Below are 15,705 nucleotides of genomic sequence, written 5' to 3' on the forward strand. Positions count from 1 at the left end.
GTGGTGGTCAATTTAGAATCAGGTTTCCACCTGGTTAGCAGAAAGGGAGGGACTTGTGTGACGGCTGATTCAGCATGGCAGAAGATGATGATGATGATGTAGATGAAGATTCTGTAACTAACTGTAACCGTATTTTGTTATTGATCAGTTGAAAGGAATAAAGATGTCGTGCTGATGATCAGGTGATTCCAAGGAGATCAAACATAACATATTCATCTCTAATGGTCATGGAAACATTAACACATGTTCAGACATTCAACTATAAATGATAGAAAATATCTAATACAAGTAAGAAAACAAGTGTACACATAAAAACAATAAGAACAATGATAAAGTCATGGCATTAGATCACACATGTTCTCTGTTTGGAGGAGGTGAGGAGGGGGAGTCACGGGGAGGGGGAGCTTCACTGTCAAGAGTGAACATATGTCCAGTCACAGACAGATCCTTCATTTTGTCCATCCAGCAGTGATATGGGACTGGTTTGCTGAAAACCTTTGCTAAAATACTCTTCTATAAAAGTCCATGTGAACTGAAGGGGGGTTCTGGTCAAGGCAGGGCAGCAGCCCCCTGCTGTTGGAGGGCCCTGTGGAATCTCCAGTGCGACCCTCCAGGGCCATTAGCAGTTATTTGTTAATTTGATCTTTTCTTCTGCCTTTTCCAAGAAGCTTTGATCTATCTTTAAATAAACAGGGGGCCAGGTCTGGTGTCCTGCTCAGAGCAACAAATGTCCTCACAGCTAACTTACAGCTGTGAGAGAGGAACTGGTCCTTCAGAGGGGGTGGGGGATGGTTGCCTGGAATTCCTCAGGCACATCTGTCTCCTGTGTGCTGCTCAGAGATATATGCAGAGTCAGAACTCATTTCAGTTCATTCTAATTCGTGATATTCTCATATAAGCTGACAACACATTTACATTGACTCATCTGTCAGATGCTTTTATCTAAAGTGACTGACAGTGAGGGACATCACTGCAGCTTCAGAGCAGTAGGAGACCTTGGTGTAAGCACTAAGTACTGCATCTGTTTAACACTTTGATTGGGTTCAACCGAGTCCCTCAGTTCTCTGAGGAGAGCCGTGTGAACTCAGCTTCTAGGCTAATTGTGCTACCACAGTATTTCTGGACAAATGGAGGTCAGCTATTCTTAGGGCTCTAAGCTCAAAGGGGGAGTAAATGTGTGACTCCTTCTTTAAAGAAAATTCAACCAGCTGCAGTGACTTTGCCTGAAACCCGCTTGTCGCTGCTGTTGAACGCAACAAGGTTAGAAACCCCTCGTTGCCACTTGCAGCTGTATTTGGTGTTATCTGTTCCTTGGGAGAAATGCATGATGGGATTATGGAGGTCATCTCACTGAGAGCACCTGATGTGTAAAGGACTAATTCTGGAGATCTGGTAGAAACTTGATGTGACAGCTTTTAGCTAATGAACATTATGGACTTCGTGGCTACATTTCCATCTAAAATCCTGTCCTGTGTACGATTTCACAACAAACTTTATGTCGTTGTTGTAGTGGTAAGGGTTAGACAATCCCGAAACTCCATGTTTTATTGATCTTGGCGCTGACGCTGCTAGATTCTTATAACTGTTCTGATTCTGCTATCGGTTTTCTCTCGGTTCAGTGTGTGTTTCTGTGTGATCCAGTGTTTTTAGTCTGTAGTAGCAGTACACTGTGCAGAACACCACTCTATGTAGTAGCTATAGATTCCTGAAGAGTTTTACGTGAGGTGAAGGTGTACGCCACAGTCTTGGCCCCCAGGATCTAGACGCATTAAAACCAGTTTTATAAAGTCCTGTTTGGCGAGGGAAAACACTGATTACAGATTACTTCCTGTGTTACACCCTGTGCTGTCACTGGATGCAGAATAATTACAGTGTTTATGGAAGGTGCTTGAGAAGTATGGCTTTGACCTGTCCTGTTAGTGACTATTTGTTTGGACTGTGTTTATTATTTCCTGTTTTATTTTGATATTGCTTACCTTGTGTGTCTGTTGAAGATTTACTTCCTGTCTTTGTTTAGCTTTCTCGCTTTGTGCTTCTCTGCCCGGCTCTGATGTGCTTCACCTGTGTCCTACTACGCCTGTCATGACTGCACTGACCTGCCTCTGTCATACTAAAGCCATAATACTAAGGCATATTGGGTCACTGCAGGGGTAGGGGTCATGTTCAAGGTGAAATAGAGAGTGACGTTGATCTTAAACACACTGATTGTAAAAAAAAACTAAAAAAAAAACTATGCATTTTGTTGCCCTGGTAATCTGGCGCAAAAGTGCCATACAGTATGTAGTGATGACCAGAGAGAGAAACCCTCACCTACCTGGTGGGTTGGAAGTAAAGTACAGGAGTTGTGTGCGTATGTTAAAGGTCTACTGGTGGTTTCACATCATCAGTGTGTGTTCACTGAATGTGTTTGACAATACAGCTTTGCTTTATTTGTGGGACATGCATGCTATAGGTTAGCCCCCAGAGGATTGAAATACAATCGAAATCGCAATATGGTCAAGTGCAATATCCAAATCACAGGAGCTGCAAAAACTCACAGGAGGGGCAATTTCTATCATAAAGGTAAAATGTGTCACATTGTTGTGCATTGTTAGCACCATCAGTGTTGTGGTGCTACAAAGACGCCTCAGCCTACATATCATATTCTCCAGACATAAAGGAACATGTTTGTTTGGTACAAGACCCAATAAAATTTACATCATCATTTTTTAAAAATGAAAATGAAATGAAAAAACAACCATTCTAACTGAAATCTGCCAAAATAATCCCAATATGATTTTTCTTTTTTGCATATCGTGCAGTTCTAGACAAATGGATTGTAACATGAAGTCATGATGGTAACATGATGGTGCAGCTTTAACAGCAATTCCAGGAATGTTAAGCATCACACACAAGCAGGTCAACTTAAACACCTGTCAGCCTGTGGTGGGATGGAAGTTGTGAACCCCTGTGGAGCCTGGTACTGAGGGCAACAGAGTCAACCTGAGGGGTTACACCACTCTCAGGCTTCTAGCCCTGAATTACAACAAACTCAGCAATATCAGCACCAGACAGACGAAAGCTCAATACTTTCAATTAATTATAATGTCATATATTAGCATATATTATTATTATGCCAAAGAGTAAAGACTAAAACACCCTCACCACATTTATCACTTCAGACACAATGTATCCATATCTTCCATACTAAATCAAAATGTAGTGTTTTTATATCGGCCTGTCTCACTACAGGGGTTTCTGTGCTCAATAGGACACCTGATACTAAAACAGTACCAAAACAATACTTTTTTCCATAACTTATTTCCAAGCAATATTAACATAATTTCCCACAAATCTTTTTTATTTAACACAAAAAGCCAACGTCTTCAAATGTTAGTTAAGTCTACACACAAGCAACTGTAGAACAACTTAGCTAGTCTGTGCTGACTGAGTATATCTGGAGACACTTCAGCCAGGGATGGTACAACAGAAAAAATAAGGGAACCCTCTGGAATTATCTGCATTTATGTATAAATTTCTCGAAACATGATCTGATCCTTGTCCAACTTAAAATAATGAACAAACACAATCTGTTCATTCACAATCAATTCAGATCATTGTGTTGTTCTTGTTCACACATTAACAGTGGAGCTGAAACAGTGTGTGAAGACTTCTTCTAATGACATGAACTAATATATACTGATCACAGTGTTAGAGCCTGTGGAGCCTCATTAAGACTCTTTAGTTCCAATAAATGAAGCAAACTCAGTCTAATACTTTTACTCAGAGTAAAACAGGACTTTACATTAGAGTGATTGTACTAAAGTAAACTGATGCAGGTTTTTACCCCAGTTTCACAATCAGTGAGATTGTTCTTCTTCCTCGTCGTTCTTCTCTGTGTCTGATCACCTTTGGTGGAGACAGTGTTTTTCCTACAAACTGATTGATTAAGGGAGAGTCTTCATCCAGTTATTGTGGGAGTGAAATGAGGCTGATGCACACCTGTCCAATTTCTCAATGAGTGAGATTTATAAAGTGGAACCAAGCGAATGTACATGTATATAAATTATGATTCTGAATTTACAAGGCCAAGTAATATTCACAAAAATGTCAACCAAGAATTTCAGAGGCTCAAGTGTGCTCTCAACACCTCAGCAGATGAATGTAGTAGTGTCAGTAGTGGTACATAAAATATATTAGTACAGCTGGTACCACGATGAGATCATAGAGTCAGACTGTGACCGACATGAAGAGGGAATAGTTTGACATACCAACAAATGTCTTAAGCAAAGCAAAACACCTTCCAGGTAGACCACCATCACCCCAACATCACCCCACACTTCTCCTCACTAAGTGTCTGGCTCACCTCATGGTGTGGATGCACTCTGGCTCCTTGGTGAAGGCGTAAGCATAACCACTGGACGTGGTGCCAAAGTCAATAGCAACCACCACCACAAAGGACAGCTGTGACTCCACCTGGTCAGTGTCAGTCTGCTGCAGAGAGAGCACACAGTGTGAGAGGGTCAGGACACGTGGTCACATATTATCTCTCTCACACACACACACAAATATCCTCATCTTACTATATGTGTGGGGACAGCTGAATGACTCACCCTGACCCTATGAAAATGGTAAACGAGCTCTCTCTCTCTCTCTCTCTCTCTTACACACACACATTCAATCTAAACTGGAACAATTTCATCCACATCAGCAACAGTTCCAAAGCGAACACAGAACAACAATCGAACAGATCGATAACATCAAACATTTCATACAGCTTAACACAAAGACAGACACACACGCAGCAACTGAGATAATACTGAGATAATATGAGATACACTGAGATAATATGTACAGCTGGTTCCTGCATGTCTGGCCCTGGTCAGCTGTACAGTATGAGAAACATAATCATGATCTAAACCATGTTGTAACATAGTGGCGGAGAAGTCACTGGTACAGACAGTAGGTTTCTTCTGTAGTTCTGCAGGTTTCTGCTGTGATCCTCTGAACACTGTTATGTAAGATAGAAGAGTAAGGAAGAGGAAACAATGAGAGGCATAAAAAAGCACTGAGCAGCCTCCTCTGTGCTCTCTCTTGCTCTCTCTCTCTCTCTCTCTCTCTCCTTGCCACTGTTGCCTAGTGCTTGCTCTTGGTGGGAATTGTTGAGTCTCTGTAAATAATATTATAAAGAGAAGGTCTAGACCTGCTCTATTTGGAAAGTGCCTTGAGATTGGCGCTATACAAATAAAAATTGACTTGACTTGACTCTGATTTTTCACACCATGGAGGGAAAATAACTCCTTCTGCAGCATAGATAAACTATAATATATGGACATAGTGACTGTCCTGTTATTGACCTCTCAGTCACTAACTAGAGATGGAACCTAATAAGGGTAAGGATCTACACCCACCCAGACTAACAATAGGTACAGAAATGAGTGTGTGTGTATGAAAGAGCTGAGTCACCTGAATGTGGGAAGGAGACAGTGGAGTGATTCCAGGGTCACCCATGCTCTTTGCTGGAGAAGGATTGGCCATCGCATCTGTAGAGAAAGACAAACAAACATATTCAAGTCAGCGTCACACACTCTGCCTTTAAAGGATTTTCAGCTTGAATAATGATAATAATAATAATTACAATAATCTTTATTTTACGCAGAATGAGACATGCAGGTCCAACAAGGCAACAGAGTTGAAACAGGCAGATCATTGAAACAGTTACAGTATTTTTACACTAAAGTACAAATACAACCAAATGCAGTGTCACCAGAGAGAGGGCAATCAAAAACAATCAATGAATCAATAACACTCTAAGAGTCAAGCAACCAGCACAGTCAATAAAGACAGAACTAATAACACTGTCACTAGTAAAAATCTATTAGAATCCAGTCATGAGGACAGTCAACAAAATAAACTCAAATCAGGAAAAGCTCTTTGAGAAAAGTCTGTTTTAGATTTTTAAAAGAAAGCTCTGACTCTGCTGAGCTCATTTCCTCAGGCAATTGTTCTAGAGTTGGGTTCTGACTGCGAACGCTCTGTCACCTCCAGCTCTCGGGAACAACCAGAAGACCTCTGCCAGAGGATCTCAGCCTGCCAACTGGTTCATATGCAATTAAGAGTTTAGATATATAACATGGAGAGAGGCCTCGAGAACTTTAAAACATTCTGGGAGCCAGTGCAAGGAGGCTACTTCATTTCTCTTGGATCTTGTTGAGTTCTGTACAGCTGGAGCTGATTCATAGTTCGTAGGTTGAGGCAGGTGAAGAGGCTGTTGCAGTAGTTGAGATGTGAGGAGATGAAAGCGGAGTAAAATATTCTGTCTTTAAAAAATAAAAATATACCCTCTTTACCCTCTAAATAGTATATTAATGCTGAAACCAGAGAATATGTGACATTTTTGGTTGAAAAATGGTTAAATGATAGAATCAGTTCTGAAATTAGATGCAAGCTGTGATGGAAGCTGATTGGTTGGGTGGCTAAACATGCTCTTGGTCCACAGTCTGATCCCTGAAGCTGACAGGTTTTTATAACGAGCCTTTTGGATGGAATGAATGGCAAGAGAGAAACAACACTGTGGAGCTATTATGAGGTGCTGGGAGGACAGTGGGTGCTGCTAGCACAGCCACATTGGCCCAGAACCAGAGGCTGGACACCACTTGATTCCAGAGGTTCTGTCCCTGAACTCTGAGAACTGGCAGCCTGTGAAGACACCGACTCTTCTGGTGAAGAGCTGCAGACTGACGACGTCCACTTTATTCAAACAGCAGAAACCGTCTGTCGCACCTGTCTTTAAAACACAATGACACTTCAATTGAATTGGAGATTATCTCTCCATTCGCTACCATCATTTTCATTAGTCAGGCTTAATAGCGTTCACAGAAAGTGTTCTTTGAATCCACACAATAATAATACTCCCTCGACGTATTGTAAGTGTCTGGCAGATTTGTCTCACGACAGGACATCATGTTATCCATCCTATTTTTCCGCTTCACTCATCCTTTTTTCTTGTCCACCCCTATGGAGTGGATGAGTGGTCTGAAGACCCATAATACACTTTGCCAGGCAATTACGGTGCAGAATTACAGACCACCTGTGGCTAGACTCCATCTAACCACCATGCAGCCTATCTTTCCATGGCCCCAGTAGCCCATTCCCAAAATCACCTTTACAACCTTGACTTTTTATTCCACACAATGGCCATAAAAATCTAATCACAATTAGAGAAGTAAAGTGATTGCTCTTGTAGTAAATAGTATCTTAAGTGCTGTATTACAGAGCTTTGGCTAAGCCATTCTCTTCCATTGTGCGAGCTGACTTTGTTTACCTCCATGTAATAAGAAATTTCATCACTTTCTGAACGCGCAGCAATGTGCTGTGAATGACAACTTTCAATCCCACTTCTAACCCAATACAAAAACTAAGTAGAGGGGAACTCACACAAATGAATACTGTGTATGGTGCTTAGGCTTCACGTCATTTTTGTGTGTGTGACTTGAACCATGATGTGGCATGAGTGTAAATTCGAGCGGCACAGAATCGTTTATCTGAGACTGATCACAGCTGATCATACTGAAAACCGATCAGTGCATCTCTACCACTAGTATTAAAATGTCTACTGCTGTGTTTTCTGCTGTAGCGTCTAGTCTGAGCTGTAACCCCACACTCTCTAGTTACTAACTAACTAAGTCATACAGAGTCTGAAGAGTCTGACCTCACTTACTATTTCTGTCACTGTGTTGTTGTAGTTGGTGTTTGTACAGTAATAAAATCATCTGTAACTGAACGGTGTAAAGAACATTTTAACTATAACATTACAAAACTAGGAGTATAATTCATGTTACTGTTTGATATAACGTGTGACAGGCTGAATGTGATGTTGTCTCCAGGTGGGTTTGGGGGGGGCCAGTCAGAGTCAAAGTCCTGGACCAATTTTTCATCCACACTACGCCCCTGTTTGTCAGAGGTGATTTTCCTACACAAAATACATATTAGGGCTGTCCCAAACGATTATTCTTTAAACGATTAATCTAGCGATTATTTTTTCGATTATTCGACTAATCTAACGATTTTTTTTTTATTAACCTAACAGTAATTTTATTGAAATTATTTTCCAGTTAGTCATTTAATATAACAATTTGCCCCGTCCAACATCTTGACTCGCTGCACCAGGGTGTTTCCTCTTTATGTGCTCGTGCATGACTGTCGTGCTAGAGTGATATGCCAGATGCACTTTGCAGAGTCTGCAGACTACCGCACTGTCGGTGTCAAGATTAAAGTATTCCCAAACTCTGGAGGACCGTGTACGAGCCTTTTTGCCGCGTGTTGCTCCACACGCTCCGTCGTACTGCTGGTAGACGCCGCCATGTTGTTCAAATAGATTACACAGACGCAAATCATTCACGTAGTCAATGACTTCAATTACGTCACCGCGTTGTCCCAGTCCGTGCGCTGCGCTTGTATCCGGGTAAACCAAAGACGCTGGATATAAACGGTCCCATTAGAAAGTTCCGGTTTTGTTCTATGAACATTTACCCTGTGTGGTTTTACACGACGCGTCGACACTAAAATTCCACGTCGAATAATTTTTATAATCGACAACGTCGATTACGTCGGATAATCGTCCCAGCCCTAATACATATGTAAAACTACTTTGAACAGCATGAATGGGAGAAGTGAGAGCAGGGATCCACACAGTGGAGGCTGATGGGTAAAATTAAACAGCAAACGTATTTCTTTGAGAAGTCTACTGAACTAATGATGTCATTACAATGTTTCCTCTGCAGCTGAGAGGGATGTGAAGACAGGAGCAGTGACTTCCTCTCGGCCTCACATTCCATCTATTCCCAAAACGACCGTTACCCAGAGGCCTGAGCCACATTCAGTGTGTGTCAGTCAGTGAAATGATCAAACACTTTGAGTTTAAAAGTGTTAAAAGCAACATGACAGGACTTAAGACATAGGTATGCTTGAATTTTACTGGTTCATACAAGATGTTCATTTATGAGCTGCTTTGGTGATAGAGATGGTGGTGATGTGAAACAAGGACCATATACACTTCAACACAGTGTATGTTTGGATTTTCTGATCATTTATCCTTTCTTGTTTGCAAACAGTATATCATGAATGTTTGTGTGGTTTTGTTGAGAACATTGTGTCCGTGGCCTGTTCATCATGCAAATACAACCTCATTCTACAAGTTGACCTCAGTGTAGCCCCAAAGCTACAAAGAGCAGCTTAACTATAATTAATCCACTAAACTGTATCTAGTTTAAATATTTAAAATGTAACATGCTCATAAACTTGTTAATGAACCTAGAGGATTGTGGGACGTCTTGACTGACAGTGGCGGTCTGTCTCTGAAAAGAGTGGTGTCTAAGACACAGAGACAGATACAAAGCCAGGCACAGACTGTTACCTACAATAGCAGAAGAGGAGCCTCATTAAATTCACTGCGGCAAACTCAGAGGCACAAACAAAAAAATCAACTATCAAAGAGCCACATTCATAAGGCAAAAGAGAATGTGCTGTTTCTTCTTCCCATCTGAGGTCCCATTCATTCAGGCCATGCAGAGAGAGAGAGAGAGAGAGAGACCCTCTCCCCAGCCAGCCACATCCACTTGGCTGTCAGCCCAGACACACAGAGAAACAACCTGACAATAGCTGCAGCCACCGCACACGCAAGCACGCACACACAAACACACACACACACACACACACACACACAAACACTGAGTCACACAGTCAGACACACACAGAGATCTGCAAAAACACACTAATATACAGTGATGTGGGTTTTTGAGGATGAATGCCAACATATTTTAGAATTAAGCTGCTGCTAGCTGTAGATACTCAGTAGCTTTATAATCATTTACACAGCAAACATTCCTCATCGTTGTCATGGTGGATAAATCCTCTGAGAAACCCTGGGACATTCAGACTCATACTGTGAATGACAGAGGCTGATTTTTCTAATCACAGGCCTGGTGATTCAATGACCAGACACCTGTTCTAAAATATTCAACCAGCCTCACACATCAGTCTCATCCTACAAGGGACATCATTTAACTACAGTTAGTGGAATGTATGTGATACTACACACACTATACTACATTGCAGTAACTCCAGGTATGTATTTCAGTCAGTGGTTTCATGATGCTGTAAACAGATCAGTGTGACTGTGGAAGTGAGGGGTAATAAAGTACAATGTCGCACTGCAGACCTCCTGAACCAAGGCCTGTGAGTCCATATGTTAAATGCATGTTTTTTTATAAGATAAGGTTAGAGACATTCTATTATCATACAAAATGTTCTCTCATCCTAACTATGGATGTCACGAGAACCGAAGCCAAAATTACGACGGTGCTTGTTTTTGTTTTGATGTCTTAGGTGCTGGAGATGTGATTCTGACAAGGGCACTGTAATCATTGTAACCTGTGCCATTTCTAAGTAGTTGGTCTGTCAATGTGGCCCAGGACACATTTGCATTCACACTACTAAACACACACTGAAATACTACTGTTCACACCTGAACTTAGAGCTGACCGTCTGTGACCAGATCACCTAAGACAGATGTTAATACCAGGTCTGAACAAAGCCAGAGAAACCAGGGCAGTGAATTCAGCCTCAGCAGCTTTCAAACATAGGGAGGGATTTCACAACAGAACCTGTAACAGAACTTGAACTTTTAACAACCTTGTGAGACTTTGGTCTGAGGTTATTCCTTGTGTTTCCACTGTAATTTACAAACCTGCTTCATTCAGAAGGCACCAACTGGAACAACATCATCTTTATGCGTGCTTGGGTGGTGAGTAAAGCAGCTGTGGGACAGACAACGTGGGTTGTTGATTTTTTTTAAAGCTTAAACGTGAGTCCAGGGTACTGCTAGGGTCAGTACCTGCTGGTCCCGGGTCCTTCTGAATGGTCTCCTCTCTAAATACTACTGAGGGTCATCTTGAAGCACTGGTTGTCCTGGTCAGTACAGATGAAATAGTAAAATGTTGGTCACTGTTGTGTTTGTCATGATGTAATGACACATCTGTTTGACTAATCAAAAATGCATCACTGTCGCTGACGAACAGTGTGATCAAAAGCAGACACTCAGTCATACATAGCTTTTTAAATCAGCTGTTTCCTCACTACCTTCATACTGGCTTCACATTTCTGCATCTCTGTTGCAAACAGACTGTGACGGACTGTAAGTGAAACAGATGTTTTAAAGAACCAAGTGTGACAGTTTTTGTTTCAACAAAGACACAAAAGTTTTATATGAAACAATGAATCTGCAGCACAAAGACAGAGTGAGACCGGTTCCTGCAGAGGGGTGAGCGTTTTAGTCCCACTGAGGAAATGCCTTGATGCTCTCTGCTACAATGGCTTTCCTTCCTGCCGTCTGTAATGGAAAAACTGATAACAAGCAAAGCTCAGCTGAAACAGGCCCTGATTACTAATACAATTCTGTTCCCCCAGACTAGACAAAAATAGATCACTATTGTGCTGACATCCACTTCAACACATTTTTGTTTGTAGTAATCTTTGACACAGCTGGATTACCAACTCCTTTCTGGCTACAAACATGAAAACAATTCTTCAGATATCTGAAGCAGCTGAGCTAACCTCCTGATAGCTGCAGGATGAACAGATCTTTTGGTATTTTATGTGCCCTGTGTTGCGTGTTTCAGATCTGATTCTGCAGACAGGCTTTTCTGCGGCTTTGTGCATATTTAAACAGCCTATGAATTATTCAACAGTGAGGGAGTGTTCACAGTTCAGCAGAGCAGCTTCACATTTCTATCCAAGAGAACATGCAGCTTTTAAAGCCTTTAATTTGGCTTCACATTCACTAATAACTGATCAGGCGGCTGCTGCTCTTTGCTGTCATCACTCCACCAACAGATTCACCTCAGACAGGCAGCCTCTCACTCAGACTGTTATATGACAGAGACAAGGTTGGATTGTCTCAGTATCATTGGTGGGTTTGCTAGTTGGAGATGCATTATGCATTTTTCCATTACAGACTGTAAGATGCAGACTAGTTGAATAATGCACATGGATGCTCTAGCTCTGCACAGAATGGGAGCACAGAGCCCTGCATGTGTTTACATTCACAGATGCAGTTTCCTCCCTCACTACAAAGACATGCAGGTCAGACGAACATGGTACATTAATGTGGGTGTTAGACAAACAAAAAATCATTGATGGAAATGGTTCAAATGCCTAAATAATAATTAATATTCAAACTGTAATGATCTGGGCCCATATTAACAAAGTATTTTCCAAATTTGCCAATTTAGGATTGTTGGGCATGTCAGTTCTAACTTTAGGACTCCCAATTGTTCTGACTAAGAGTAATTAACAAAGCCACTTAGCGCTAAAAGTAGCACCTTAGTCTGGGAGAAGTTAAAGTTAGTGGAGAGGACTCCTAACTCACTAAGACCAAATCACAAAGAATCTTAAAGGCCTGCTGTCATTCTACGTCACAGTGTTTTGGAAACCTTACATTGAATTACTTAAAAGATACGACTCAATCATGAGGGAATAATGATGGTTGTGGAGTTTGGGTGAAATTAAGTGTTTGGAAAAGCTGCGTTACTTGGCAACAGAGAAAAGCCAATCTATTCACCAAACAATAAATGCACTCTGACATCATAGGACAATTCAGACAATTTCTTTTAGATGTTCAACAACTTCAGAGAAGCAGCTTCATGGCAATTGCCAATCTACCCAGTGTGATCGGTGCAGGTGGAACACATCTAAAAAATGATTGCACCATCTCAAGACGAGGAGGTATTTTGTAAACAGGAAAAGAAAATCACACCATCAACACGCAGGTTGTATTGGATGCTGCCTGTATAGTTCTAGACATTGTTGTACAGTGTCCAGGATCTACACACAAGCTCAGGAGTTTTCACTTTTCACCACATAGAAATGGAACAAAATGTTAACAAGGTTAAACTCTTGATCTTTAAATCTATTTGCTACATGTGCGCAGATCAGAGCCTCTTGTGTTCAGTTCATTTAAGATCAAAACTTGAACACTTAGTAGTGAAAGAGTTTTCAAAAGATTTGATGGGTTAACAGAAGGAAAGATTTCTCCACAATATCTGCAGAGAGAATGATCATAGTTCATACAAATGTTTGTACTGCCCCCCCAAATCCCCCCTCCCCCTTCCCCCTCCCTCCTTCTCAGCTTATATGTGACTGTGAGCACCACCTCCCACATCCTGTAACTCCCACTCATCCACAGACCTCCACCTCCACATGGCACATGTCTGAGACATGGCCTCCTGCTCCCATTTTCCCTCCAACATTCCTTTGTAGTGACCAACTGTGTATAGTCTCCTCCTCTTCCTCTGAGGACAAGAAATATACAGCATAAACGAAGAAGGTAATACAACACAATCAAACTACTCACTCACCAATAACAATATGAATGAATAGTAAACAAAAATAAAGAAATACATAAGAAATTTAAACTTGGTGCCAATCTTTTGTACTAAATCATCCATAATGTCTGAGAACTGTGCACAGGCAGTGGCTTTTTTCTATCCACTGGTATCCACAGGTAAACTGCTAACAGTCTATCTGACTATTGTTGGAAACTGATGAGTCAATGAGTCACTTTGTTTGTCATTAAGAGACATTAAAGCATGTTAACATGTTGAAGACCTCCTCTGATGAAAATCAGGTATTTAACCTTGTTACATCCATATGATTTTTTTTATATAATAAAGACATATGATGAGTGAAATAATCATCAACACCATGACTGAGTGTTTCCACCTTTAACTGCAGTGAACCAATGACAGTCTCATAAACACAGATTCAGACAGCCAGAGTTTCATACGTCACAAACCTAAGGAACCAATCCTGTCAGCTTGTGCAGTAGGGGGCGGGGCTAAATAAACCTGAAACCTTTTCAGTACAGAGAGAGAGAGTTAGCATTAGCACAACCACTAACACTGTGTCAGCTAATGCCAGTTACAAGCTAACAAACAACATAAACAAATACAAGATTCTAAATACGCTAACCGTGGAAGTCCATTCCTCCAGTTGAACCTCCCACACAGGAAACACACCCCACACATTGTTTTACCATAGGGCAAATGTCTGTCTGAATACTTACTTATTGAAACTGTTGTGTAAATGAAGTAAATGTTTTCTATCAAACTCATTCAGACTGGAAGCTTCAAAACTGCATACCTGTCATAACATGAACCCAAGCTCAGCTCACAGACGTCAGACAGTGGTAATGTCTCAGAGCTCTGATCTGGGCCTGTCATCATAATTACATCATCAATGTATCATACAATATGTGGAAATAACTTTTTTTTTTTTTTTTTTTTTTTTTAAATTGCACTTGGCCGTATTCAACTTCGATTATATTTATATTAATTGTGCAGCCCTAGTCCAAATGTTTGGTTTCAAATGCTGAATGAGAGGAGAGCTCTGTTTCCCACACAGAGGCTCTAGTTGGCCCAACCCACCCACCTTCAACCTAACACCTTATTTCCGCTCCTCACCTGTCTGAGCTGCTGCAGTAACTGAGTGGAAACCAGAGGCGTCTCTGTGTGCAGACACCTGTGAGGTGTTTGGGGAATACTGGTAACTTGGGTTACACTCTCTCCCCATCAAAACTGCATGAGCATGAGTCTGCATGCACATCAGTCACAAACCATGTCACCAAAGTCAGCAGCCAGGCAGAATAGCAGGGACCACCCAAACACACACACACACACACACACACCCCACACACACACACTGACCTCAGCCCCAGACTTTATTAATTCCTAGAAACACCCCTGCAAGAGAGTCAATAAAAACAGATGATATGGTCAAAGTTGTCAAACTTCAAGATGTATTGATTGATTCCCATCATCAACTCGTGCATTGAGTAACACACAAGAAAACATTCCACCTTAAGGGTTTCCAGTAGCTGCAGACACGGTGCATTAAAGGATTTTTCTCCCCAGCTAGGCAGAAAACATTCTTTCATTCATCATCCACTCTCCTGACAGTAGTAACATCACCTTCCTGGTCTTTGATCTGCAGTCGGGGTCTAAAATTTACTTTATTTAACAATTTCAGCAATTTGGACTTTTAAATAATTTTTCTATATGATTCTGAAGTTATCAAAAATGGGAAATTAAACTGGGAAACTTTCCACTGTTACATGAACCACTTCCAGCAAGGATACCTAGAATTCTCCAGATCCTACCACCATCTACTGCTCTGTATTTCCCTCTCTGACAGCTCCTTTTAATCCTTGGTGAGGTGTTTGTTTGCTTTATTTGGATGTGCGCACATAGATTTTACTGATGATACATTTTACTTCTGCAATTGTATTAAAAAGGAAAAACTGCAATATCACATTGACATCAGTATTCAGACCCTTCCTCAGTTCTTAGTTGAAGTAGCTTTGTCAGTGAATACAGCCTCCAGTCTGAAGGGGCCAGGCACTAGAACTTTTCACACCTGGGTTAGGTTCATTTCTGCCATTCTTCTCTGCAGATCCTCTCAGGCTCTGCCAGGTTGATGGGGACATGTTCAGGTCTCTGCAGGTGTTGGACTGGGTTCAAGTCAGGACTCTGACTAGTCCACTCAAGGACATTCACAGTTGTCTCTAAAACACTCCTGTGTTGTCTTGGCTGTTAGCTTCAGATCAATGTCCTGTTGGAAGGTGAACCTTCAGCCCAGTCTGAGGTCCTGGGTTCTGGAGCAGGTTTTCAT

General features: G+C 41.4%; 1 protein-coding gene across 3 annotated transcripts in view; it reads right to left on the minus strand.

Moving 5' to 3' along the window:
• hspa12a (heat shock protein 12A) overlaps nucleotides 1-15,705 on the minus strand; it is a 51,339-nt gene that overhangs the window by 32,050 nt on the left and 3,584 nt on the right. For 2 of the 3 annotated variants that reach the window (XM_056395476.1, XM_056395474.1), the window contains exons 2-3: nucleotides 5,446-5,522; nucleotides 4,346-4,473 (exon numbers count right to left, since the gene is read on the minus strand). In XM_056395476.1, coding sequence (XP_056251451.1) covers nucleotides 4,346-4,473; nucleotides 5,446-5,522 — 205 coding nt within the window. The remainder of the gene's footprint in view (nucleotides 1-4,345; nucleotides 4,474-5,445; nucleotides 5,523-15,705) is intronic. The other variant, XM_056395475.1, reaches the window with a different exon arrangement.

This window comes from Seriola aureovittata, chromosome 14 (genome assembly GCF_021018895.1).
Source record: "Seriola aureovittata isolate HTS-2021-v1 ecotype China chromosome 14, ASM2101889v1, whole genome shotgun sequence".
Classification (NCBI taxonomy): Eukaryota; Metazoa; Chordata; class Actinopteri; order Carangiformes; family Carangidae; genus Seriola; species Seriola aureovittata.